The sequence below is a fragment of the Aquarana catesbeiana genome, linkage group LG03 (assembly GCF_042186555.1).
Source record: "Aquarana catesbeiana isolate 2022-GZ linkage group LG03, ASM4218655v1, whole genome shotgun sequence".
NCBI lineage: Eukaryota > Metazoa > Chordata > Amphibia > Anura > Ranidae > Aquarana > Aquarana catesbeiana.
The window spans coordinates 664,501,742-664,521,459 of NC_133326.1; the positions used below are offsets into that span (position 1 = coordinate 664,501,742).

At 43.8% G+C, this 19,718-nt stretch overlaps 1 protein-coding gene across 1 annotated transcript in view; it reads left to right on the top strand.

Moving 5' to 3' along the window:
• The window catches only part of LOC141133434 (venom factor-like), a 164,019-nt gene extending 145,267 nt beyond the window's left edge, over window positions 1-18,752 (top strand). The window contains exons 38-41 of the mRNA XM_073622821.1: window positions 2,170-2,253; window positions 4,891-4,974; window positions 5,941-6,076; window positions 18,527-18,752. Of these exons, the coding sequence (XP_073478922.1) occupies window positions 2,170-2,253; window positions 4,891-4,974; window positions 5,941-6,076; window positions 18,527-18,668 (446 nt within the window). The 3' untranslated portion in view covers window positions 18,669-18,752. The remainder of the gene's footprint in view (window positions 1-2,169; window positions 2,254-4,890; window positions 4,975-5,940; window positions 6,077-18,526) is intronic.
• Window positions 18,753-19,718: the final 966 nt, after the last annotated feature.

The window sequence follows — 19,718 nt, forward strand, 5'->3', positions numbered from 1 at the left end:
GATGGTGGTGGTGCCACAACACTGTAACCCCTCACAGATACTCTTGTTGGGCGCAGGAACGGGCCCTGTTATGAATTATTATATAAAAAATTGTAATTACATGCCCCTGTTAAACAGTGAGGCTATTTAATGTGTTCCTATACCTCTGTATTAAGTTTGGGTTTTGCATTTTAGGGTTCAAAATATTTTGGGAGCTCGGCTTTGATCTGTTATATCTGTATTTTTTCTATGTATATTCCTACTTCATATCCATATAATTCTCTAACACTGGGGTTGATTTTCTAAAACCGCATTGTGCCAAATCTGGTGCAGCTCTGCATAGAAACCAATCAGCTTCCAGCTTTTATTGTCATACCTTAATTGAACAAGCTGAAGTTAGGGGCTGATTGGCTAGCATGCAGAGCTGAACAAGATTCTGAGTGCTTCAGTTTTAGTAAATATATCCCACTGTGTCCATTGTTCAATACATACATATACAGTATCTCACAAAATTGAGTACACCCCTCGCATTTTTGCAAATATTTTATTATATCTTTTCATGTGACAACACTGAAGAAATGACACTTTGCTACAATGTAAAGTAGTGAGTGTACAGCTTTTATAACAGTATAAATTTGCTGTCCCCTGAAAATAACTCAACATACAGCCATTCATGTATAAATCGCTGGTAACAAAGATGAGTACACCCCAAAGTGAAAATGTCCAAATTGGACCCAAAGTGTCAATATTTTGTGTGGCCACCATTATTTTCCAGCACTGCTTTAACCCTTTTGGGCATGCAGTTCACCAGAGCTTCACAGGTTATCACTGAAGTCCTCTTCCACTCCTCCATAACAACATCACAGAGCTGGTGGATGTTAGAGACCTTGCGCTCCTCTACCTTCCATTTGAGGATGCCCCACAGATGCTCAATAGGGTTTAGGTCTGGAGACATGCTTGGCCAGTCCATCACCTTTAACCTCAGCTTCTTTAGCAAGGTAGTGGTAGTCTTGGAGGTGTGTTTGGGGTCGTTATCATGTTGGAATACTGCCCTGTGGCCCAGTCTCCGAAGGGAGGGGATCATGCACTGCTTAAGTGTGTCACAGTACATGTTGGCATTCATGGTTCCCTCAATGAACTGTAGCTCCCCAGTGCCGGCAGCACTTTTGCAGCCCCAGACCATGACACTCCCACCACCATGCTTGACTGTAGGCAAGACACACTTGTCTTTGTACTCCTTACCTTGTTGCCGCCACATACACTTGACACCACCTGAACCAAATAAGTTTATCTTGGTCTCATCAGACCACAGGACATGGTTCCAGTAATCCATGTCCTTAGTCTGCTTGTCTTCAGCAAATTGTTTGCGGGCTTTCTTGTGCATCATCTTTTGAAAAGGCTTCCTTCTGGGACGACAGCCATGCAGACCAATTTGATGCAGTGTGTGGCGTATGGTCTGAGCACTGACAGGCTGACCCCCCACCCCTTCAACCTCTGCAGCAATGCTGGCAGCACTTGTATGTCTATTTCCCAAATACAACCTCTGGATATGACGCTGAGCATGTGCACAATTTCTTTGGTCGACCATGGCGAGGCCTGTTCTGAGTGGAACCTGTCCTGTTAAACCGCTGTATGGTCTTGGCCACTGTGCTACAGCTCAGTTTCAGGGTCTTGGCAATCTTCTTATAGCCTAGGTCATCTTTATGCAGAGCAACAATTCTTTTTTTCAGATCCTCGGAGAGTTCTTTACCATGAGATGCCATGGTGAACTTACAGTGATCAGTCTGAGAGAGTGAGAGCGATAACATCAAATTTACCACACCTGCTCCCTATTCACACCTGAGACCTTGTAACACTAACGAGTCACATGACACCAGGGAGGGAAAGTGGCTAAATGGGCCCAATTTGGACATTTTCACCTAGGGGTGTACTTACTTTTGTTGCCAGCGGTTTAGACATTAATGGCTGTGTGTTGAGTTATTTTGTGGGCACAGCAAATTTACACTGTTATACAAGCTGTACACTCACTACTTTACATTGTAGCAAAGTGTCATTTCTTCAGTGTTGTCACATGAAAAGATATAATAAAATATTTACAAAAAACGTGAGGGGTGTACTCACTTTTGTGAGATACTGTATCTTTACAAAAATACTAACAAACTATAATATCACTTACCTTTTATTTTGTAGAAAATTGCTTCCTGCAGCAACAGTTAGAGGAGGTGGACGCAAATGTACGATTTACTAAGGCGTGTGAAGTTGGTGTGGACTATGGTAACTCACTGTTATATTATTTAATTTAGCAACTTAAAACTGAAGGCAAACACTAAAGCTGGCCACACACCAGTAAAGTTTAACTCCAAAAATGTATATTTTGATAATGATTGTTGGATTTTCAAATGATCAGTGGGGTTAAATTGACTGTAGTGATGAGCAAATTCAAAGGATCAGGGTGGAAAATTGTTCCTAAACAAACAAAATCCTAACTGAGAATGTGGTTTTCATTGAAAAAAAAAATCACACATACTGCATTGTGCATGTTTAGGCACAAAATAAATCTTTGTAATAAATTTGGGTTTCCTTTGAAATAGCAGGTCTGGTTGACATTTTAAGGGCTTTTGAATAGGACAGTAAAGCCTTCTTAAAACAGAAAATTTTTGCATGTCTCCTTCTGTTCCATATACCAAAAAAGGGAGAATTATTCCTCATTTCAGGACAGTGGACGGAACCATTACAATTATCCATCCCTCTAGATGCACATCCAGAACTGCTGGTGTACAGTACAATGCAAATATAACTTATTACAGAGCCATTTAGACCCCTTTCACACTGGGGCGGTTTGCAGGCGTTATTGCGCTAAAAAATACCGCCTGCAAACCGACCCAAAACAGCCACTGCTGTTTGTTCAGTGTGAAAGCCCGAGGGCTTTCACACTGAAGCGGTGCGCTGGCAGGAGAAGAAAAAAACTCCTGCTAGCCGCATCTTTGGAGCGGTGAAGGAGCGGTGAATTCACCGCTCCTTCACCGCTCCTGCCCATTGAAATCAATGGGGCAACGAGGCTAAACCGCGGCAATACTGCGGCTATAGCCGTGCCATGCGAGCGGTTTTAACCCTTTTTCGGCCGCCAGCAGGGGTTAAAACCGCACCGCTAGCTGCTGAATACAGCCGCAAAAACGACGGTAAAACAGCGCTAAATATAGTGCTGTTTTACCGCCGACGCCCCCACCGCCCCAGTGTGAAAGGGGCCTTATTCTAAACTGCATGCAGTTATTTTAGGCTATATAGCTATCAACAGTGAAATGTATGGAAACCATGGTTTTATGGCTTCAATAGTTTTTAAATACAATTAGTTGACTTTGCTGGCACAAAAGAGTCCAAATTAAATTCTACTGGTGTATGGCCAGGTCAACATTATGGACCAATTATAAAATTCTACTGTCATTCTATTACAGTACTTCTCTGTGCCTGGGGGGGGTTTACACAGGAATCACCAGAACAGGAAATGAAAAGCAATCCACCCCAATAGGAGTACAAACAGTGACTGTAGCTGAGTCTAAAAGGCTGAGCAGAGCCAATGTGGTCTGTCTGTCAATGTGCACCCTTTATCACCACTGTGGGGTTTTCTGGACAAGTCAGAAGCTGACTTTTAGAGGAGGAGAAGGAGGTGCTTGCTGGTTTTTGCTCATAGTACTAGTTAGTCACATTCAGTTGGACTTATTCTGTAATATTGAACAAATACAGAACAAGTCCAGCTGATTGCGACTAACTATACCATGACCTGGATAAATGAGAACCTTTACAGACCTGCTGGTTTTGGTTGTGTGATTTTGTCTAAGGAACATGATAACTTTCCATATCATGGACGAGTGGGGTTGTGCCTGGTTGACCATGGTTTGTTTACACATTTTGTAGAAGTTATCAGAGTAATAGTAGTAAGGGCTGAGGGTCTGCTTGAACACTAGAGACCAAACTCCATACTTTTCCCTGGATCCTTAAGCCCTTGCTGATGGTAGTCAGTGTTAATTGCACTGAATTGACAAAGATTGGACATTCAATGTTTTTCTGAATTCCTAATTTTCTAATTGGTGAAGATTCTGTGAAAACTTTGTTTAATAGACCCCTTAGACTGGACTTTGTGTGCCACTAAACCCTGAGTATCTACAGTACTTGGTTTCCAATGATCCAGTGTATACCAGAGTAAAAATCTATACATTGGAATTTTCACTAAAAGAATAATGTCCTTAGATGCTCTAGATGTCTTATGAGAAATCTCTGCATGATACAATTTTAGAATGTGTGCAAAGCAGGATTGTTGGTGAATTGCCCTGATTACATGCCAATGGCCATATTTGTGCTGATCACAGAGCCCAGTTGTACATGATCAGATGAAAACCAGCAGTTGGAGTCATTAGGTATATGTAAGGGGAAGGTAGTTTAATCTAGTTGTGGGGTATGAAAATTTGGACCAGGAGGAATATCGTGTGAAAATGAAAGCTCTACCCATTGTGCACCTTTTGGCCAATCGTCAAGGTTCAATAGGGGTTATCAACTGCCCACTTAGCAGATACTGGTCATTAGTCAATAAATCGATCCAACTGCACAACCAAGCAAGGAACATTAATACCTGTTGGCAAAATGGCCTTACTTTAGAGAGATGACTGTGCTAAGAAAATGTGGTAGCTGGGTATTTTTCAATAGAGCCTGGTGAATTCCATAGGTTGGTAAAAAGAGCTGAACAACAGCAATAGGAACTGCAACATCAGAATCCTGGACAGATGATAATTCAAGTATGACCAGTAGGATGAAAGGGCACATACAAGGGATAACTTCAGTTACCCAGGAAAATATCAAATGCATCAAAATGTGGTGTAAGATACTTTAAATCACTATTTTTTTTGTGTGTGTTAACAGTATACAGGACAACACTCAGCCAAATCAAGGAGGAAGACAACTACTTTACCTATGTGATGACCATTACACTTGTCATAAAACCAGGTAATGCATGGAATAGGAACTTCTGTACATACACCGTCCATAAAGTAATAGTTGTTGTCTCAGGCCTTAGACTACAATAGCCTCATAGTTGATACACAGTGATGGACCCAAGGACTGGTTTTAAAGAAAACTGTAAGTAAATGTAAAATGTAAGGCCCCTTTCACTTGGGCACTGTCAGGCAGCCAAAGCAAGGGGTTGAGGAATGCTTTTAACTCATCTCAACCACCTGTCAATGGGTACTGGACAACCCCATAGTCATTGGTATGAAACAAAGCAAATAGGGCATGTCACGGTCAAAGGGCGATACTGCCTGCCACCACTGCCTATGGAGGTGAACGGGGCTGTGCCTTATACTGTGAGGTCTAGTGGATGTGGTTTCAGTCAGGTAGATATGGATTTCTGTGGGAAATCCCTCTTCAAACATGAATGTGAGAGGCGGCATATCCCCTCCCAATCGTCTGCCAACCATGGGCCAGCGGCTGCTTACAACGTGATCCACCATGGATCATGAATCAGAAGTTAGACCCATATGAAAGAGGCCTAACTGAGTAACCTTTACAGTAGTTTTGGTACTGCTGCATCTCAGCGTTGCTGGTTGTGCAGCTTCTCCTGTCCACATACACTCGCTCCAGCGATGGCTACATGGCAATTCTCAGAGCGAACTTCCTAATGATAATAATGGTGACAGCAGCAGATCATGCCTGCACAACAACTTGACTGGGTGACTGACAACACAGGAGCACAAGTGGGAGATACCAGTAGGGGCCTGAGCATGGCAGGATGGACAGTTAATATTTGAATGAAGACTGCAGATTCGAAAATGTAGAAAATACTTTTTAAAATGACATTCACACGGTAAAACTTTTTTTAGTGGTCAGGTTTGCTTATACTTTAAAAAAGTTATGGTTGTATCCATGGATTAGGACTTTACTTTTCATATGTATGTATTTTCCTATCACCACCAGGAACGGATGTGGTTGAGAAAGATGATAAACGCAATTTCATCAGCCATGCAAAGTGCCGTAAAGCTCTAAATCTCGTAGTGGGCCAAGATTATGTGGTGTGGGGAGTTGCCAAGGATCTGTGGAACCTGGGCTCTGGGTAAGTGACAGGGAAGCTATATTAAATCACATATATATCTTGAAAGACCAATGGTAACCAAGCAAAAATTTGCCCCTCTTGAGTTCCCACCACTGCGCTTTTTTTTTTTTTTTTTTAAACTCTTTATTGCAAAATTTTACTTTACAAGTTATTTGACACAACTTACATTATCATTTCTATACTTTTTCTTCCACAAATTTTACATAAATATCATTATCATTCCCACTCTTACACTCACTCTTCCCTCTCATTCATCTTATGGTCACTAATTCTTTCTCCTTTTACTCATTTTATACTGTCATTTCTGGTCTTCCTATATCTGTCGTCAAATGTGATTTATTCCATTTTGCCCAAACCTTATCATATTTCTGCATATTTCCTCTTTGTTCATACATTATTTTCTCACATGGGACCACCTGGTTTACCACCCTCACCCACTGATTTATTGTAGGTGGGCTTGGCTGGATCCATTTTTCCACTATTTGTTTTCGGGCCAGGAATAATACTTTTTGCAAAAATATCCTAGTGTAACCACACACCCTATCTTTTACCACCCCCAGCAAACATAGCTCCACCGTAGCTGTCATAGGTTTATTTATGACTTTTCCTAGTTTCTTAACTACCTGTTGCCAATACCTTCCTATACATCCACACTGCCACATGACATGGATGAAATCCGCTCCTCCCTCTCCACATCTTGTACAGTCTGACGCCTGCATCCTCCCCATCCTATATAGTCTATTTGGTGCCAAATATGTCTGATGTATTATATTTAATTGAATTATTCTATTGTTTATTGCCGGCGATACTTTCAGGTGCGAGGAGCAGATTTTATCCCAGTCCTGTTCACTCATTCCCGGGATGACTCCCTGCCATTTTTCTCTCACGCCCACCAGGTCCCCCTTTATTTTACTCTGTAGCAAGTGTGAATACAACTTAGATATCAGTCCCTTTTGGTCCTTGAGATTTTAATATTCCTATGAGGGGATATCTAGAGATTTTTGGTTCTTTCCTTTCAAACTGTTCTCGTAGTAAGTGTCTTAGCTGTAGGTATCTACAAAATTGTTTACTCTGGAGTAGGGATGAGCTTCGTGTTCGAGTCGAACCCATGTTCGACTCGAACATCGGCTGTTCGATCGTTCGCCGAATTGCGAACGTTATGGGCCGTTCGCGCTAAATTCGTGTGGCGCGTCACAGCCCATAATTCACTGCGGCATCGCAGTGCATTGCTGGCTGATGATTGGCCAAGCATGCACTATGACCCGCATGCTTGGCCAATCACAGCGCCGTCAGTAGAGAGAGCTGTAATTGGCCAAAGCCAGGGTGGCTTTGGCCAATTATGGCTCAGGGGATTTAGTACACACCCCACACTATATAAGGCCGCCTGCACGGCGGCCCTGTGTAGTGTGTGTTCTGGTGTGCTGAGAGATAGAGAGAGAGAGAGAGAGACAGTGTCATTTGATTTGAGTTAGATAGATTAGGCAGAACAGTCAGTCAGTTAGCTGCACTTACAGTGTATTGTGTATATATATGCATCCCAGGTGTTGCATATATATATATACACTGTATTCAGTTTAGCTAGATCCGTTCCTGTTATCTTCTATCTAGACTATTTACATTTAATGCAGTGCGTCCTGCTCACAGTGTTCAGCTAGATCCGTTCCTGCTATTTACATTTAGTGCAGTGCGTCCTGCTCACAGTGTTCAGCTAGATCCGTTCCTGTTATCTTCTAGACTATTTACATTTAGTGCAGTGCGTCCTGCTCACAGTGTTCAGCTAGATCCGTTCCTGCAATTTACATTTAGTGCAGTGCGTCCTGCTCACAGTGTTCAGCTAGATCCGTTCCTGCTATTTACATTTAGTGCAGTGCGTCCTGCTCACAGTGTTCAGCTAGATCCGTTCCTGCTATTTACATTTAGTGCAGTGCGTCCTGCTCACAGTGTTCAGCTAGATCCGTTCCTGTTATTTACATTTAGTGCAGTGCGTCCTGCTCACAGTGTTCAGCTAGATCCGTTCCTGCTATTTACATTTAGTGCAGTGCGTCCTGCTCACAGTGTTCAGCTAGATCCGTTCCTGCTATTTACATTTAGTGCAGTGCGTCCTGCTCACAGTGTTCAGCTAGATCCGTTCCTGCTATTTACATTTAGTGCAGTGCGTCCTGCTCACAGTGTTCAGCTAGATCCGTTCCTGTTATCTTCTAGACTATTTACATTTAGTGCAGTGCATCCTGCTCACAGTGTTCAGCTAGATCCGTTCCTGCTATTTACATTTAGTGCAGTGCGTCCTGCTCACAGTGTTCAGCTAGAGCCGTTCCTGCTATTTACATTTAGTGCAGTGCGTCCTGCTCACAGTGTTCAGCTAGATCCGTTCCTGTTATCTTCTAGACTATTTACATTTAGTGCAGTGCGTCCTGCTCACAGTGTTCAGCTAGATCCGTTCCTGCTATTTACATTTAGTGCAGTGCATCCTGCTCACAGTGTTCAGCTAGATCCGTTCCTGTTATCTTCTAGACTATTTACATTTAGTGCAGTGCGTCCTGCTCACAGTGTTCAGCTAGATCCGTTCCTGTTATCTTCTAGACTATTTACATTTAGTGCAGTGCGTCCTGCTCACAGTGTTCAGCTAGATCCGTTCCTGTTATCTTCTAGACTATTTACATTTAGTGCAGTGCGTCCTGCTCACAGTGTTCAGCTAGATCCGTTCCTGTTATCTTCTAGACTATTTACATTTAGTGCAGTGCGTCCTGCTCACAGTGTTCAGCTAGATCCGTTCCTGTTAAATTCCTACTGACAGGCAGGCTTGTCTGGTTACAGTATATAAAGCTACCTGAAGAAAATTACAGGTGTTCTATTTTCCTATTAGTACCACGGTCAGGCAGCTAGACTATTTACATTTAGTACAGTGCGTCCTGCTCACAGTGTTCAGCTAGATCCGTTCCTGTTATCTTCCTACTGACAGGCAGGCTTGTCTGGTTACAGTATATAAAGCTACCTGAAGAAAATTACAGGTGTTCTATTTGATCCTATTAGTACCACGGTCAGGCAGCTAGACTATTTACATTTAGTACAGTGCGTCCTGCTCACAGTGTACAGCTAGATCCGTTCCTGTTATCTTCCTACTGACAGGCAGGCTTGTCTGGTTACAGTATATAAAGCTACCTGAAGAAAATTACAGGTGTTCTATTTGATCCTATTAGTACCACGGTCAGGCAGCTAGACTATTTACATTTAGTACAGTGCGTCCTGCTCACAGTGTTCAGCTAGATCCGTTCCTGTTATCTTCCTACTGACAGGCAGGCTTGTCTGGTTACAGTATATAAAGCTACTTGAAGAAAATTACAGGTGTTCTATCCCAGCTTAGTGCAGCTACAGGCCATTAGTATGTCTGGAAGGCCAAGAAGGAGAGGCAGACAGTCACAAGCCAATAAGAGAGGGCAAGCAGGCTCTGTGTCTAGTGCTGGTCGTGGAGATGGTGCATCCTCATCAGCACGTGGCCATGGGACACGCTTGGCCTTTTTTTCGGCAGCTGGCCGTGTTGAGCCGCAACATGCGGAAGACTTGGTCGAGTGGATGACCAAGCCGTCCTCATCCTCCTCATCCTCTCTCACCCATGCCCAGGGTGCTTTGTCTGGCAAAGCAGCGGCCTCTTCCCTCAGCTCAATGTCATCAGTGACTCCTTCCCTAGCTCCACCATGTCCTCATGAGGATTCCCTCGAACTGTTTGACCACAGTGTTGGGTACATGCTCCAGGAGGATGCCCAGCGTTTGGAAGGCTCTGATTACGATACTGAGCTCGATGAAGGCAGTAACATGAGCACGGACAGAGGGGGTGCCCAAGAAGGACAGCAATCTGGCAGTCATGCTCCCCCTGCTGCAGCATACTGCCAGGTTTGCTCCAGTGATGAGGAGGGAGGGGATGATGAGGTCACTGACTCAACGTGGGTGCCTGATAGGAGAGAGGAGGAGGAGGAGGAGGAGGCGGCGGCACATCACCAACGAGGCAGGATGCCCTCCAGGGGCCAGCCTAAGGGCAGCACATTGACTGCATCACACCCCAAAGCTGCACATGTGCAGGGCGCTGCAGTCTCTGCGCGTTATTCAAAAAGTTCTTTGGTGTGGGCCTTTTTTGAGACGAGTGCATCAGATCGCACCGCTGCTATTTGCAACATATGTCTCAAGCGTATCTCGCGTGGCCAAAACATCTCCCGCTTGGGTACCACATGCTTGACCAGACATATGTTGACCTGCCATGCAGTTCGTTGGCAAGCGTATCTAAAAGACCCACACCAAAGAACAAAGAGGATCTCTCCTTGCTCCTCATCAGCTGAGATTTCCAACCCCACTAGACCTTCAGTCCTCTCTGAGACCTGCAGTGAGAGGAATGAAGGTGTAGAATTAGGTGTGTCACAGCCAAGTACTTGTGGGCAATCTGCTTTTGGTACACCGACGTCAGATTGTACCAGGCAAATTTCCCTGCCCCAGCTGCTGCACCGCCGAAAGAAGTTTGCTCCCAGCCATCCACATGCCCAGCGGTTGAATGCTAGCTTGGCAAAATTGCTAGCACTTCAACTGCTGCCTTTTCAGTTGGTAGACTCTGCCCCCTTCCGTGAGTTTGTGGAATGTGCGGTTCCTCAGTGGCAGGTACCCAAACGCCACTTTTTCTCACGGAAGGCGATTCCGGCTCTCTACCGGCATGTGGAAGGCAATGTCCATGCCTCGCTGGACAGGGCGGTCAGCGGTAAGGTGCATATTACCGCTGACTCATGGTCCAGCAGGCATGGACAGGGACGTTACCTAAGTTTCACGGCGCATTGGGTGACTCTGCTGGCAGCTGGGAAGGATGCAGGACAAGGTGCAGTAGTGTTGGAGGTTGTTCCGCCACCACGCCTCCAAAATGCTGATTGTGACACACCTCTCTCCTCCACCCCCTCCTCTTCTTCTTCCTCCATGGCCTCTTCCTCGGAACCAGCGGTGCTCCGTAGGCGTTCAAGGGGCTACGCAAGTACGCAGGCCAAAAGATGCCATGCGGTGCTTGAGCTGGTGTGCTTGGGGGACAGGAGCCACACTGGGGCAGAGGTTCTGTCAGCTCTGCAGGGGCAGGTTCAGAGGTGGTTGACGCCACGCCAACTTAAGGCAGGAATGGTGGTTTGCGACAATGGCACCAACCTCCTCTCTGCCCTCCGACAGGGACAAATGACCCATGTGCCCTGTTTGGCTCACGTCCTTAACTTGGTGGTGCAGCGGTTCTTGGGCAGGTACCCGGGCTTACAGGATGTCCTGAGGCAGGCCAGGAAAGTCTGTGTGCATTTCCGCCGGTCATATAATGCCAGTGCTCGGCTGACGGACCTCCAAAAGGAGTTTAACCTGCCCAAGAACCGCCTAATCTGTGACATGCCCACCAGGTGGAACTCAACGTTGGCCATGCTGCAGCGGCTGCACACGCAGCAGAGGGCCATCAATGAGTACCTGTGCGACTATGGCACCAGGACAGGGTCAGGGGAGCTTGGTTTTTTTTCCCCACGCCAGTGGGCCATGATCAGGGATGCATGCACTGTCCTGTCACCATTCGAGGAGGCCACGAGGATGGTGAGCAGTGACAGTGCATGCATCAGTGACACTGTCCCCCTTGTCCACCTGTTGGAGCACACGCTGCGTGGAATAATGGACAGGGCACTTGAGGCAGAACAGAGGCAGGAAGAGGAGGACTTCCTTAGCTCTCAAGGCCCCCTTTATCCAGACAGTGTTCCTGCGTGCCCGCCGATCACACAGGAAGAGGACGAGGAGGAAGAGGAGGAGGAGGAAGATTGTTTCAGTATGGAGGTGGAGCCTGGCACTCAGCATCAGCAGCAGTCTTTAAGGGATCAGTCCCAAGAAACACATGGACTTGTACGTGGCTGGGAGGAGGTGGCTGCGGACCATGTCGTTCTTAGTGACCCAGAGGACTCCGGACCGAATGCCTCAGCAAACCTACGCTGCATGGCCTCCCTGATCCTGCAAAGCCTGCGTAAGGATCCTCGTATTCGTGGTATCAAGGAGAAGGACCAATACTGGCTGGCAACCCTCCTTGATCCACGTTACAAGGGTAAGGTTGCGGACCTTATCTTGCCATCGCAGAGGGAGCAGAGGATGAAACATCTTCGGGAGGCCTTGCAGAAAGGTCTGTGCAACGCGTTCCCAGAGACTGGGAGGTTACAAACTCCTGTTTCTGGACAACGTGTTGCTGAGGCTTCGGTCAGTCAAAGAAGGAGTGGTGGAGAAGGTGGCCGTCTGACCGATGCATTCAGACAATTTTTTGGTCCGCAGCCCCAAGGTATGATCGGTTCCAGCAACCATCGCCAGCGTCTGTTTTACATGGTGCAGGAATACCTAGGGGCAAGATCAGACTTGGACACCTTTCCCACCGAAAATCCTCTGGGTTACTGGGTCTTGAGGATGGATCACTGGCCAGAGCTTGCACAGTATGCAATTGAGCTACTGGCCTGTCCTGCATCCAGCGTTCTTTCGGAACGCACATTCAGTGCTGCTGGAGGCGTGGTAACCGATCACAGGGTGCGTCTGTCCACCGGCTCGGTCGATCGGCTGACCTTCATAAAAATGAATGAGTCTTGGATCACCACCAGCTACCAAGCACCTGATGCTGATGTAACCGAATAATTTTTTTTGAAATCTCAGATCCCTTCAAAGACTGCCTATGCTGATGCTGAGTGACTATCCCTGAGTAATTATCCTCTTCCTCCTCAATCATCACGCTGATAGCTTGTAAGAACATTTTTGGTTCTGGGCGCCACCACCAGTGCCTAAGGCACAATTTTTCAGCCCCTGTTTAACAGGGGCGTGTAATTACAATTTTTGATGTAATACTTTGCAGCAGGGCTCGTTCCTGCATTCCAACTAGAGTGTCTGTGAGGGGTTGCAGTGTTGTGGCACCAGCACCAGTGCCTAAGGCCCAATTTTTCTGCCCCTGTCTAACAGGGGCGTGTAATTACAATTTTTGATGCAATACTTTGCAGCAGGGCTCGTTCCTGCGTTCCAACTAGAGTGTCTGTGAGGGGTTGCAGTGTTGTGGCACCAGCGCCTAAGGCCCAATTTTTCTGCCCCTGTCTAACAGGGGCGTGTAATTACAATTTTTGATGCAATACTTTGCAGCAGGGCTCGTTCCTGCGTTCCAACTAGAGTGTCTGTGAGGGGTTGCAGTGTTGTGGCACCAGCACCAGTGCCTAAGGCCCAATTTTTCTGCCCCTGTCTAACAGGGGCGTGTAGTTACAATTTTTGATGCAATACTTTGCAGCAGGGCTCGTTCCTGCGTTCCAACTAGAGTGTCTGTGAGGGGTTGCAGTGTTGTGGCACCAGCACCAGTGCCTAAGGCCTAATTTTTCAGCTCCTGTTCAACAGGGGCATGTAATTACAATTCTTGATCTAATATTTCACAGCAGGGCCCTGTGAGGGCTTACAGTGTTGTGGCCACAGCAACACCTAAGGCCCAAATTTCTGCTGAGTATATAGGGCAGGACCCTACTTTCAAACATCTAACTTACAAACGACTCCTATTTGCAAACGGAAGGAGACAACAGGAAGTGAGATGAAATCTACCCCTAGGAAGGGAAATTCTCTCCTGTAAGAGTTAATATGGGAAAACAATTTCTCCTTTCCACTGATGCTTTCCAATCCTTGTTCCACAAAAAAACCCAAATTTTCAAAAAACATTTTTCATTGGGACAAAAAAGTGAGGTGAAATCTTCTGAAGAGGAGGAAAGACAGCAAAACAAATGTCACAGGGGTGATAACCCTTCCCTATGTTTTCCAAAAAGCTTAGAAAAGATTTTTTGGCTGGAGCTAAACACGTTAAAAATGTTCAAAATTACAAACAGATTCTACTTAACAACAAACCTACAGTCCCTGTCTTGTTTGCACCGCCTGTATACTGCTGTTCAGAGTATATAGGGCCTGGTGGCCCCACACCTTTCCTTATTTTAATTTGGGTGCGGGGTTCCCCTTAATATCCATACAAGACCCAAAGGGCCTGGTAATGGACTGGGGGGTACCCATGCCGTTTGTCTCACTGATTTTCATCCATATTGCCATGACCCAACATGACATTAAACCCGCAAGCAGTTTTAAATGAGATTTTTTCCTTTAAAAATGACATTTGGTGCAGGGACTGTTCTAAACATGGGAAACACGCGTCACTTTACAGGCATACTATAGACACCCCCCAGGTACGATATTTAAAGGAATATTTCACTTTTTTTTTTTTACTTTAAGCATCATTAAAATCACTGCTCCCGAAAAAACGGCCGTTTTTAAAAGTTTTTTTTGCATTGATACATGTCCCCTGGGGTAGGACCCGGGTCCCCAAACCCTTTTTAGGACAATACCATGCAAATTAGCCTTTAAAATGAGCACTTTTGATTTCGAACGTTCGAGTCCCATAGACGTCAATGGGGTTCTAACGTTCGTGCGAACTTTCGGTCCGTTCGCGGGTTCTGGTGCGAACCGAACCGGGGGGTGTTCGGCTCATCCCTACTCTGGAGGTTATATTGTTTACACATATTCTCATATGTCACTATTACATTGTTATTATACATCTGGCCAATAGTTTTTGTTTTGTTCTGTTTCCAGTAACTACTATCGTCAAATATTTCTAATTTTTCAAACATTGGGTTGTTCCATAATGATATTTCTGGTGGAATGTCCCTATATCCCGTTAATTTTTTTACCTCCTTCCACACCGACCTGGCCAGCTTTAGAAGAGGAATTTTTATTCCAGTCCTTCTTAATTCTGCTATTTCTAATCCTACCAGAAGATCTCCTACCTGCATTTTATTTAGTAAATATTTCTCCACCCTCATTTCGCGTTCATGCACTACCCAGGTTCTTAAGTGTTTTAATTGCCCCGCCAAATAATATAAATATAGATCTGGTATTGCCAGTCCTGCTGCAGTATTAGGTCTTTGTAGCGTGGAGAGCTTTAATTTACAACGCCCATTTGCCCAGATGAATCTAGTTAACAGGGAATTAAATTTTTTGAATATATATTTTGGTATTTTTACCTCCGAATGCGCCATCACATAGAGACACTTCGGTAGTATAATAGATTTAATCAACTGTACTCTCCCTGCCATTGATAACAGTAGTTTTTTCCATACTCCCACTTTGTTCTTTACATATTCTACCAAGGGGTCTATATTTGCTTTAAGGGCTTCTTCTGCTTCCAATGTAATATTTATTCCTAAATATTTAAAAGTGTCCACTATTTTTAATGGGGTCTGAAAATTCCTCTCCTTTCCTGGTCTTAATAACATCAATGCAGATTTATGCCAATTTATTTTAATCCCATATGTTTCTATATGTTTAATGTTTCTATTATCTTCATTGCCTCCCCTAATGAGCTATATGCATCCTCCATATATAATATGATGTCATCTGCAAATAGTCCTATGTGTTCAGTCCTATCCCCCACTCTAAACCCTTTATATATTTTAGATTGTCTAAATCTATTAGCTAGTACCTCTATAGCAAGTGAGAACAATTGGGGGGACAGCGGGCACCCCTGTCTCGTTCCCCTTTGCAATTTCACTGTGGGGGACAGAATTCCATTTATCAAAAGGTTAGAGCATGGTTGTTTATACAATATTCTCACCCATTTTCTGAATCCTTCCCCAAATCCACTTTTTTCCAACACTGCCTGTAGGAATTCCCATTCTATAGAGTCGAATGCCTTGGCCGTATCCAACGATGCCAAGGCACTCGACTCTGGAAAATAATCTTTCAGCTGAACCATCAGCTGAGTTCTTCTGATATTATTTGTAGTGGACTTCCCCAGCATAAATCCTGTTTGATCCTCTGATACAATAGATAGAATAACCCCATTAAGCCTCTTAGCCAATACCTTTGCCAGTACCTTGTAGTCGATATTTAACAAAGATATTGGTCTATAGGACGCACATTCCTTCCTGTCTTTTTCTGGTTTTGGTATCAGTATTACTGTTGCCTCATACATGGATGCAGGCATCTCCCCTCGATCAAATGTCCCCCTTTACATTCCCACCACTGCGCTTACAGATAAAAGTAATATTTCAGTGAAGCTGCCACTTTAAATAAATAAATGTAAAAATAATATATTAATTTGAACTGTAATACAATAGTGTAAAAAATCAATATAAGCGGCGCTTAAATAACACTTCTAAAGTGATAAAGTGAATATCTGTTTTTTTCACAGACCTACAACATAAACATACTAATAATACATCACATAAATCACCCTGTGCCAGTAGTGAAAAATATGATCTGTATAATATAAAAGATAAAGTCCACAAATTTGCAAGTTTATGGACTTTATCTTTTATATTATACAGATTATATTTTTCACTACTGGCACAGGGTGATTTATGTGATGTATTATTAGTATGATTATGTTGTAGGTCTGTGAAAAACAGATATTCACTTTATCACTTTAGAAGTGTTATTTAAGCGCCGCTTATATTGACTTTTCAAAGTTCAAATGAATATATTATTTTCACATATATATCTTATTTAAAGTGTATGTCAAGCTAAAACTTCTTTTTATACAGTAGTATCGGATGGATTTGGAAGGAACCCCTGTTAATAAAAATCAACATAAAAATTACATGCAACATAAAAATGACATAAAAGTGGGTCAGAACACACATTTTGGCCACTAGATGAAGCGGATGATCGCAGTAATTTGTAAAAAATGCTATTACTGAAATCACAGGGAGCATTCATCCAGCCTGCATGAATGTGTGTGACAGTTAGTGTGTTAGTGTTTTTTTATAAATAGACCCCGTTATGTCCAGAAGTTATTCTCACATCAACCTTTTTTGGGGGGTTTAGGGGGCCCTTCTTTATTACGGCTTGGTGAATGTTGAAGAAGAGAAACAAATGCTGGACTTGATTAATGTGGAATGATTTCAAAATTTAAGTTTTGAGTTGAGTGGTAGGCTAGTATGATTGTTACATCATTGGTATTATCTGGAGGAATAGTGCCCCATCATTGGTATTAGTGGGAGGAATAGTGCCCCATCATTGGTATTAGTGGGAGGAATAGTGCCCCATCATTGGTATTAGTTGGAGGAATAGTTGCCCATCATTGGTATTAGTTGGAGGAACAGTGCCCCATTATTGGTATTAATTGGAGGAATAGTACACCCTTCATTGGTATTAGTTGTAGGAATAGTGCCCCATCATTGGTAGTAGTGGGAGGAATAATGCCCCATCATTGGTGTTAGTGGGAGAATGAGTGCCCCATCATTGGTATTAGTGAGAGGAATAGTGCCCCATCATTGGTATTAGTTGGAGGAATAGTGCCCCATTATTGGGAGGAATAGTGCCCCATCATTGGTATTAGTTGGAGGAACAGTGCCCCATCATTGGTATTAGTTGGAGGAACAGTGCCCCATTATTGGTATTATTTGGAAGAATAGTACACCCTTCATTGCTATTAGTTGGATGAATAGCGCCCCATCATTGGTATTAGTGTTAGGAATAGTGCCCCATCATTGGTATTGCTGGGAGAAATAGTGCCCCATCATTGGTATTACTGAGAGGAATAGTGCCCCATCATTTGCATTACTGGGAGGAATAGCGCCCCATCATTGGTGTCAGTGGGAGGAATAGTGCCCCATCATTGGTATTGCTGGGAGAAATAGTGCCCCATCATTGGTATTACTGAGAGGAATAGTGCCCCATCATTTGCATTACTGAGAGGAATAGTGCCCCATCATTGGTGTCAGTGGGAGGAATAGTGCCCCATCATTGGTACCAGTGGAAGGAATAGCATCACATCATTGGTATCAGTGGAAGCAATAGTGCCCCTATCATTGGTATTAGTTGGAGCAATAGTGACCCATCATTTGTATTGGTGGGATGAATAATGACCCATCATTGGTGTCAGTGGGAGGAACATTTCCCCAAGGGCCAGATGAAGGCAAGCAAAGGGACACTACAATGGAGACCAATGAATTAGAGAATGGATTCTCATTAGTTATTGTTGAAAGGCAAAAATCTATTTCTTTGGGTATCCAAAAAAGTATTGGTTATATTAGAACTAAAGGGAACACTTTGTATTCATTATGGATATAGTAAGGGAGGCTTATAATCCCTGTCATTTTTTTTTTTGCCATCTGTGTACCATTGGGGAGAGTTCTCTTCCCTTCTTGTCCCATAGTCAAAACAAGAAGTGAGAGGAAATTCCTGGTTGTCACCAGGGTCACGAAACCAGTGTCCCATTGAAAGATTTTCTCTCTATTCCTGTTCTGGTGGCAACTCAAAGTTTGGGAATTTCTTTTACTTTTGATGATAATGGTAAGCAAGACAAATAGAGAGGGTGAGTCTACATGGACAAAGACAGCAATAAAAGCCTGACAGGTGTTCTTATCCCTCTCCACTCTATCCAAAATAAAAAGTTTAACCTCAATTATCTCCCTTCAGATACTCCTACATGGTGACCAAGGACACTTGGTTGGAGATGTGGCCAACTGATAGGCAGTGCCAGGATGCCGAGCATGAACAGCTGTGTGAAGAACTTTCCAACTTCTCGGAGGAGCTGCAATTGCAAGGCTGTGCTAATTAAACCACACTTCACCAACATTCCTTTATATCCATTGTATAAATACACTGATTTACCACAACAATAAACCGGGTTCTTTGTTCCACAGTTTGTGTCTGGGAGAGTTTTTGTTGTCATATGTTCAGATATAAGAAAAAAGGTAAAATATATAAAGGAACCGCGCTAGACATAAATGATAATTAAATAATTGAAAATCATAAAGTGATCAAAATACTAAACTCAAATTGCAACACGATGTGGAAAATCAAAAAAAATGTGCTATGAACCACATAAGTATATTATATTATTGTAGCAATTAGAAACATAATTAGAATAAGGAAACCAAAAAACACACAGTCCGTGAAAAAAGGTGACTTCCGTTATCAACAGTCCTTGTTATACTATATTCCACCCATAGTGACTGAAGACTTTAAAGACATCTTGTGAAAAAATCCACCACCTATGAAGGTATATGATTACCAGAGATAGGTTGTAATGAAGCCTTATGCCAGAAATCCGCTCAATGGGGACATCACCATCTGTCTCAGCATGGAGGAAAGATCACCCGGGATACATCAGTATTGATTGGCTCAGTAATGGAGACCCAAGGAGATAAAAAATATATCCACCATAGTGTAAATCCGTTTGACCAGTTTATTAATAGATAAGGTAACACACTTACCAAAAGGAACAGTTAAAATAGCATGTATAAAATCAGCCGGACGGCCTGCATACACCCGTTCGTTATGGAGTGGAAACGATGACGTCAGCGCGTCTGCCTTCCGACGTACGTTTCGTCCTATTGGACGTTGTCATAGGAACGGGCGACGCACTGACTCATCGCTCCTTAAATACACTTGTACCACCATACCTCGTTCTGACGCTCTGGTGGCCATATCCGGTTAGGGAGACAGGAAGTACCTAGGACAGACCAAGCCTCCCTGTGAACCAGGAAATGACGCTCATCAGCCCATCTAATGTCAACAGGAAGCTGCTATACGCCAAGCCTCCATGTGATACCAGGAAGTGACGCTCATCAGCCCATCCGATGTTAACATAAAACTGCTGAACATA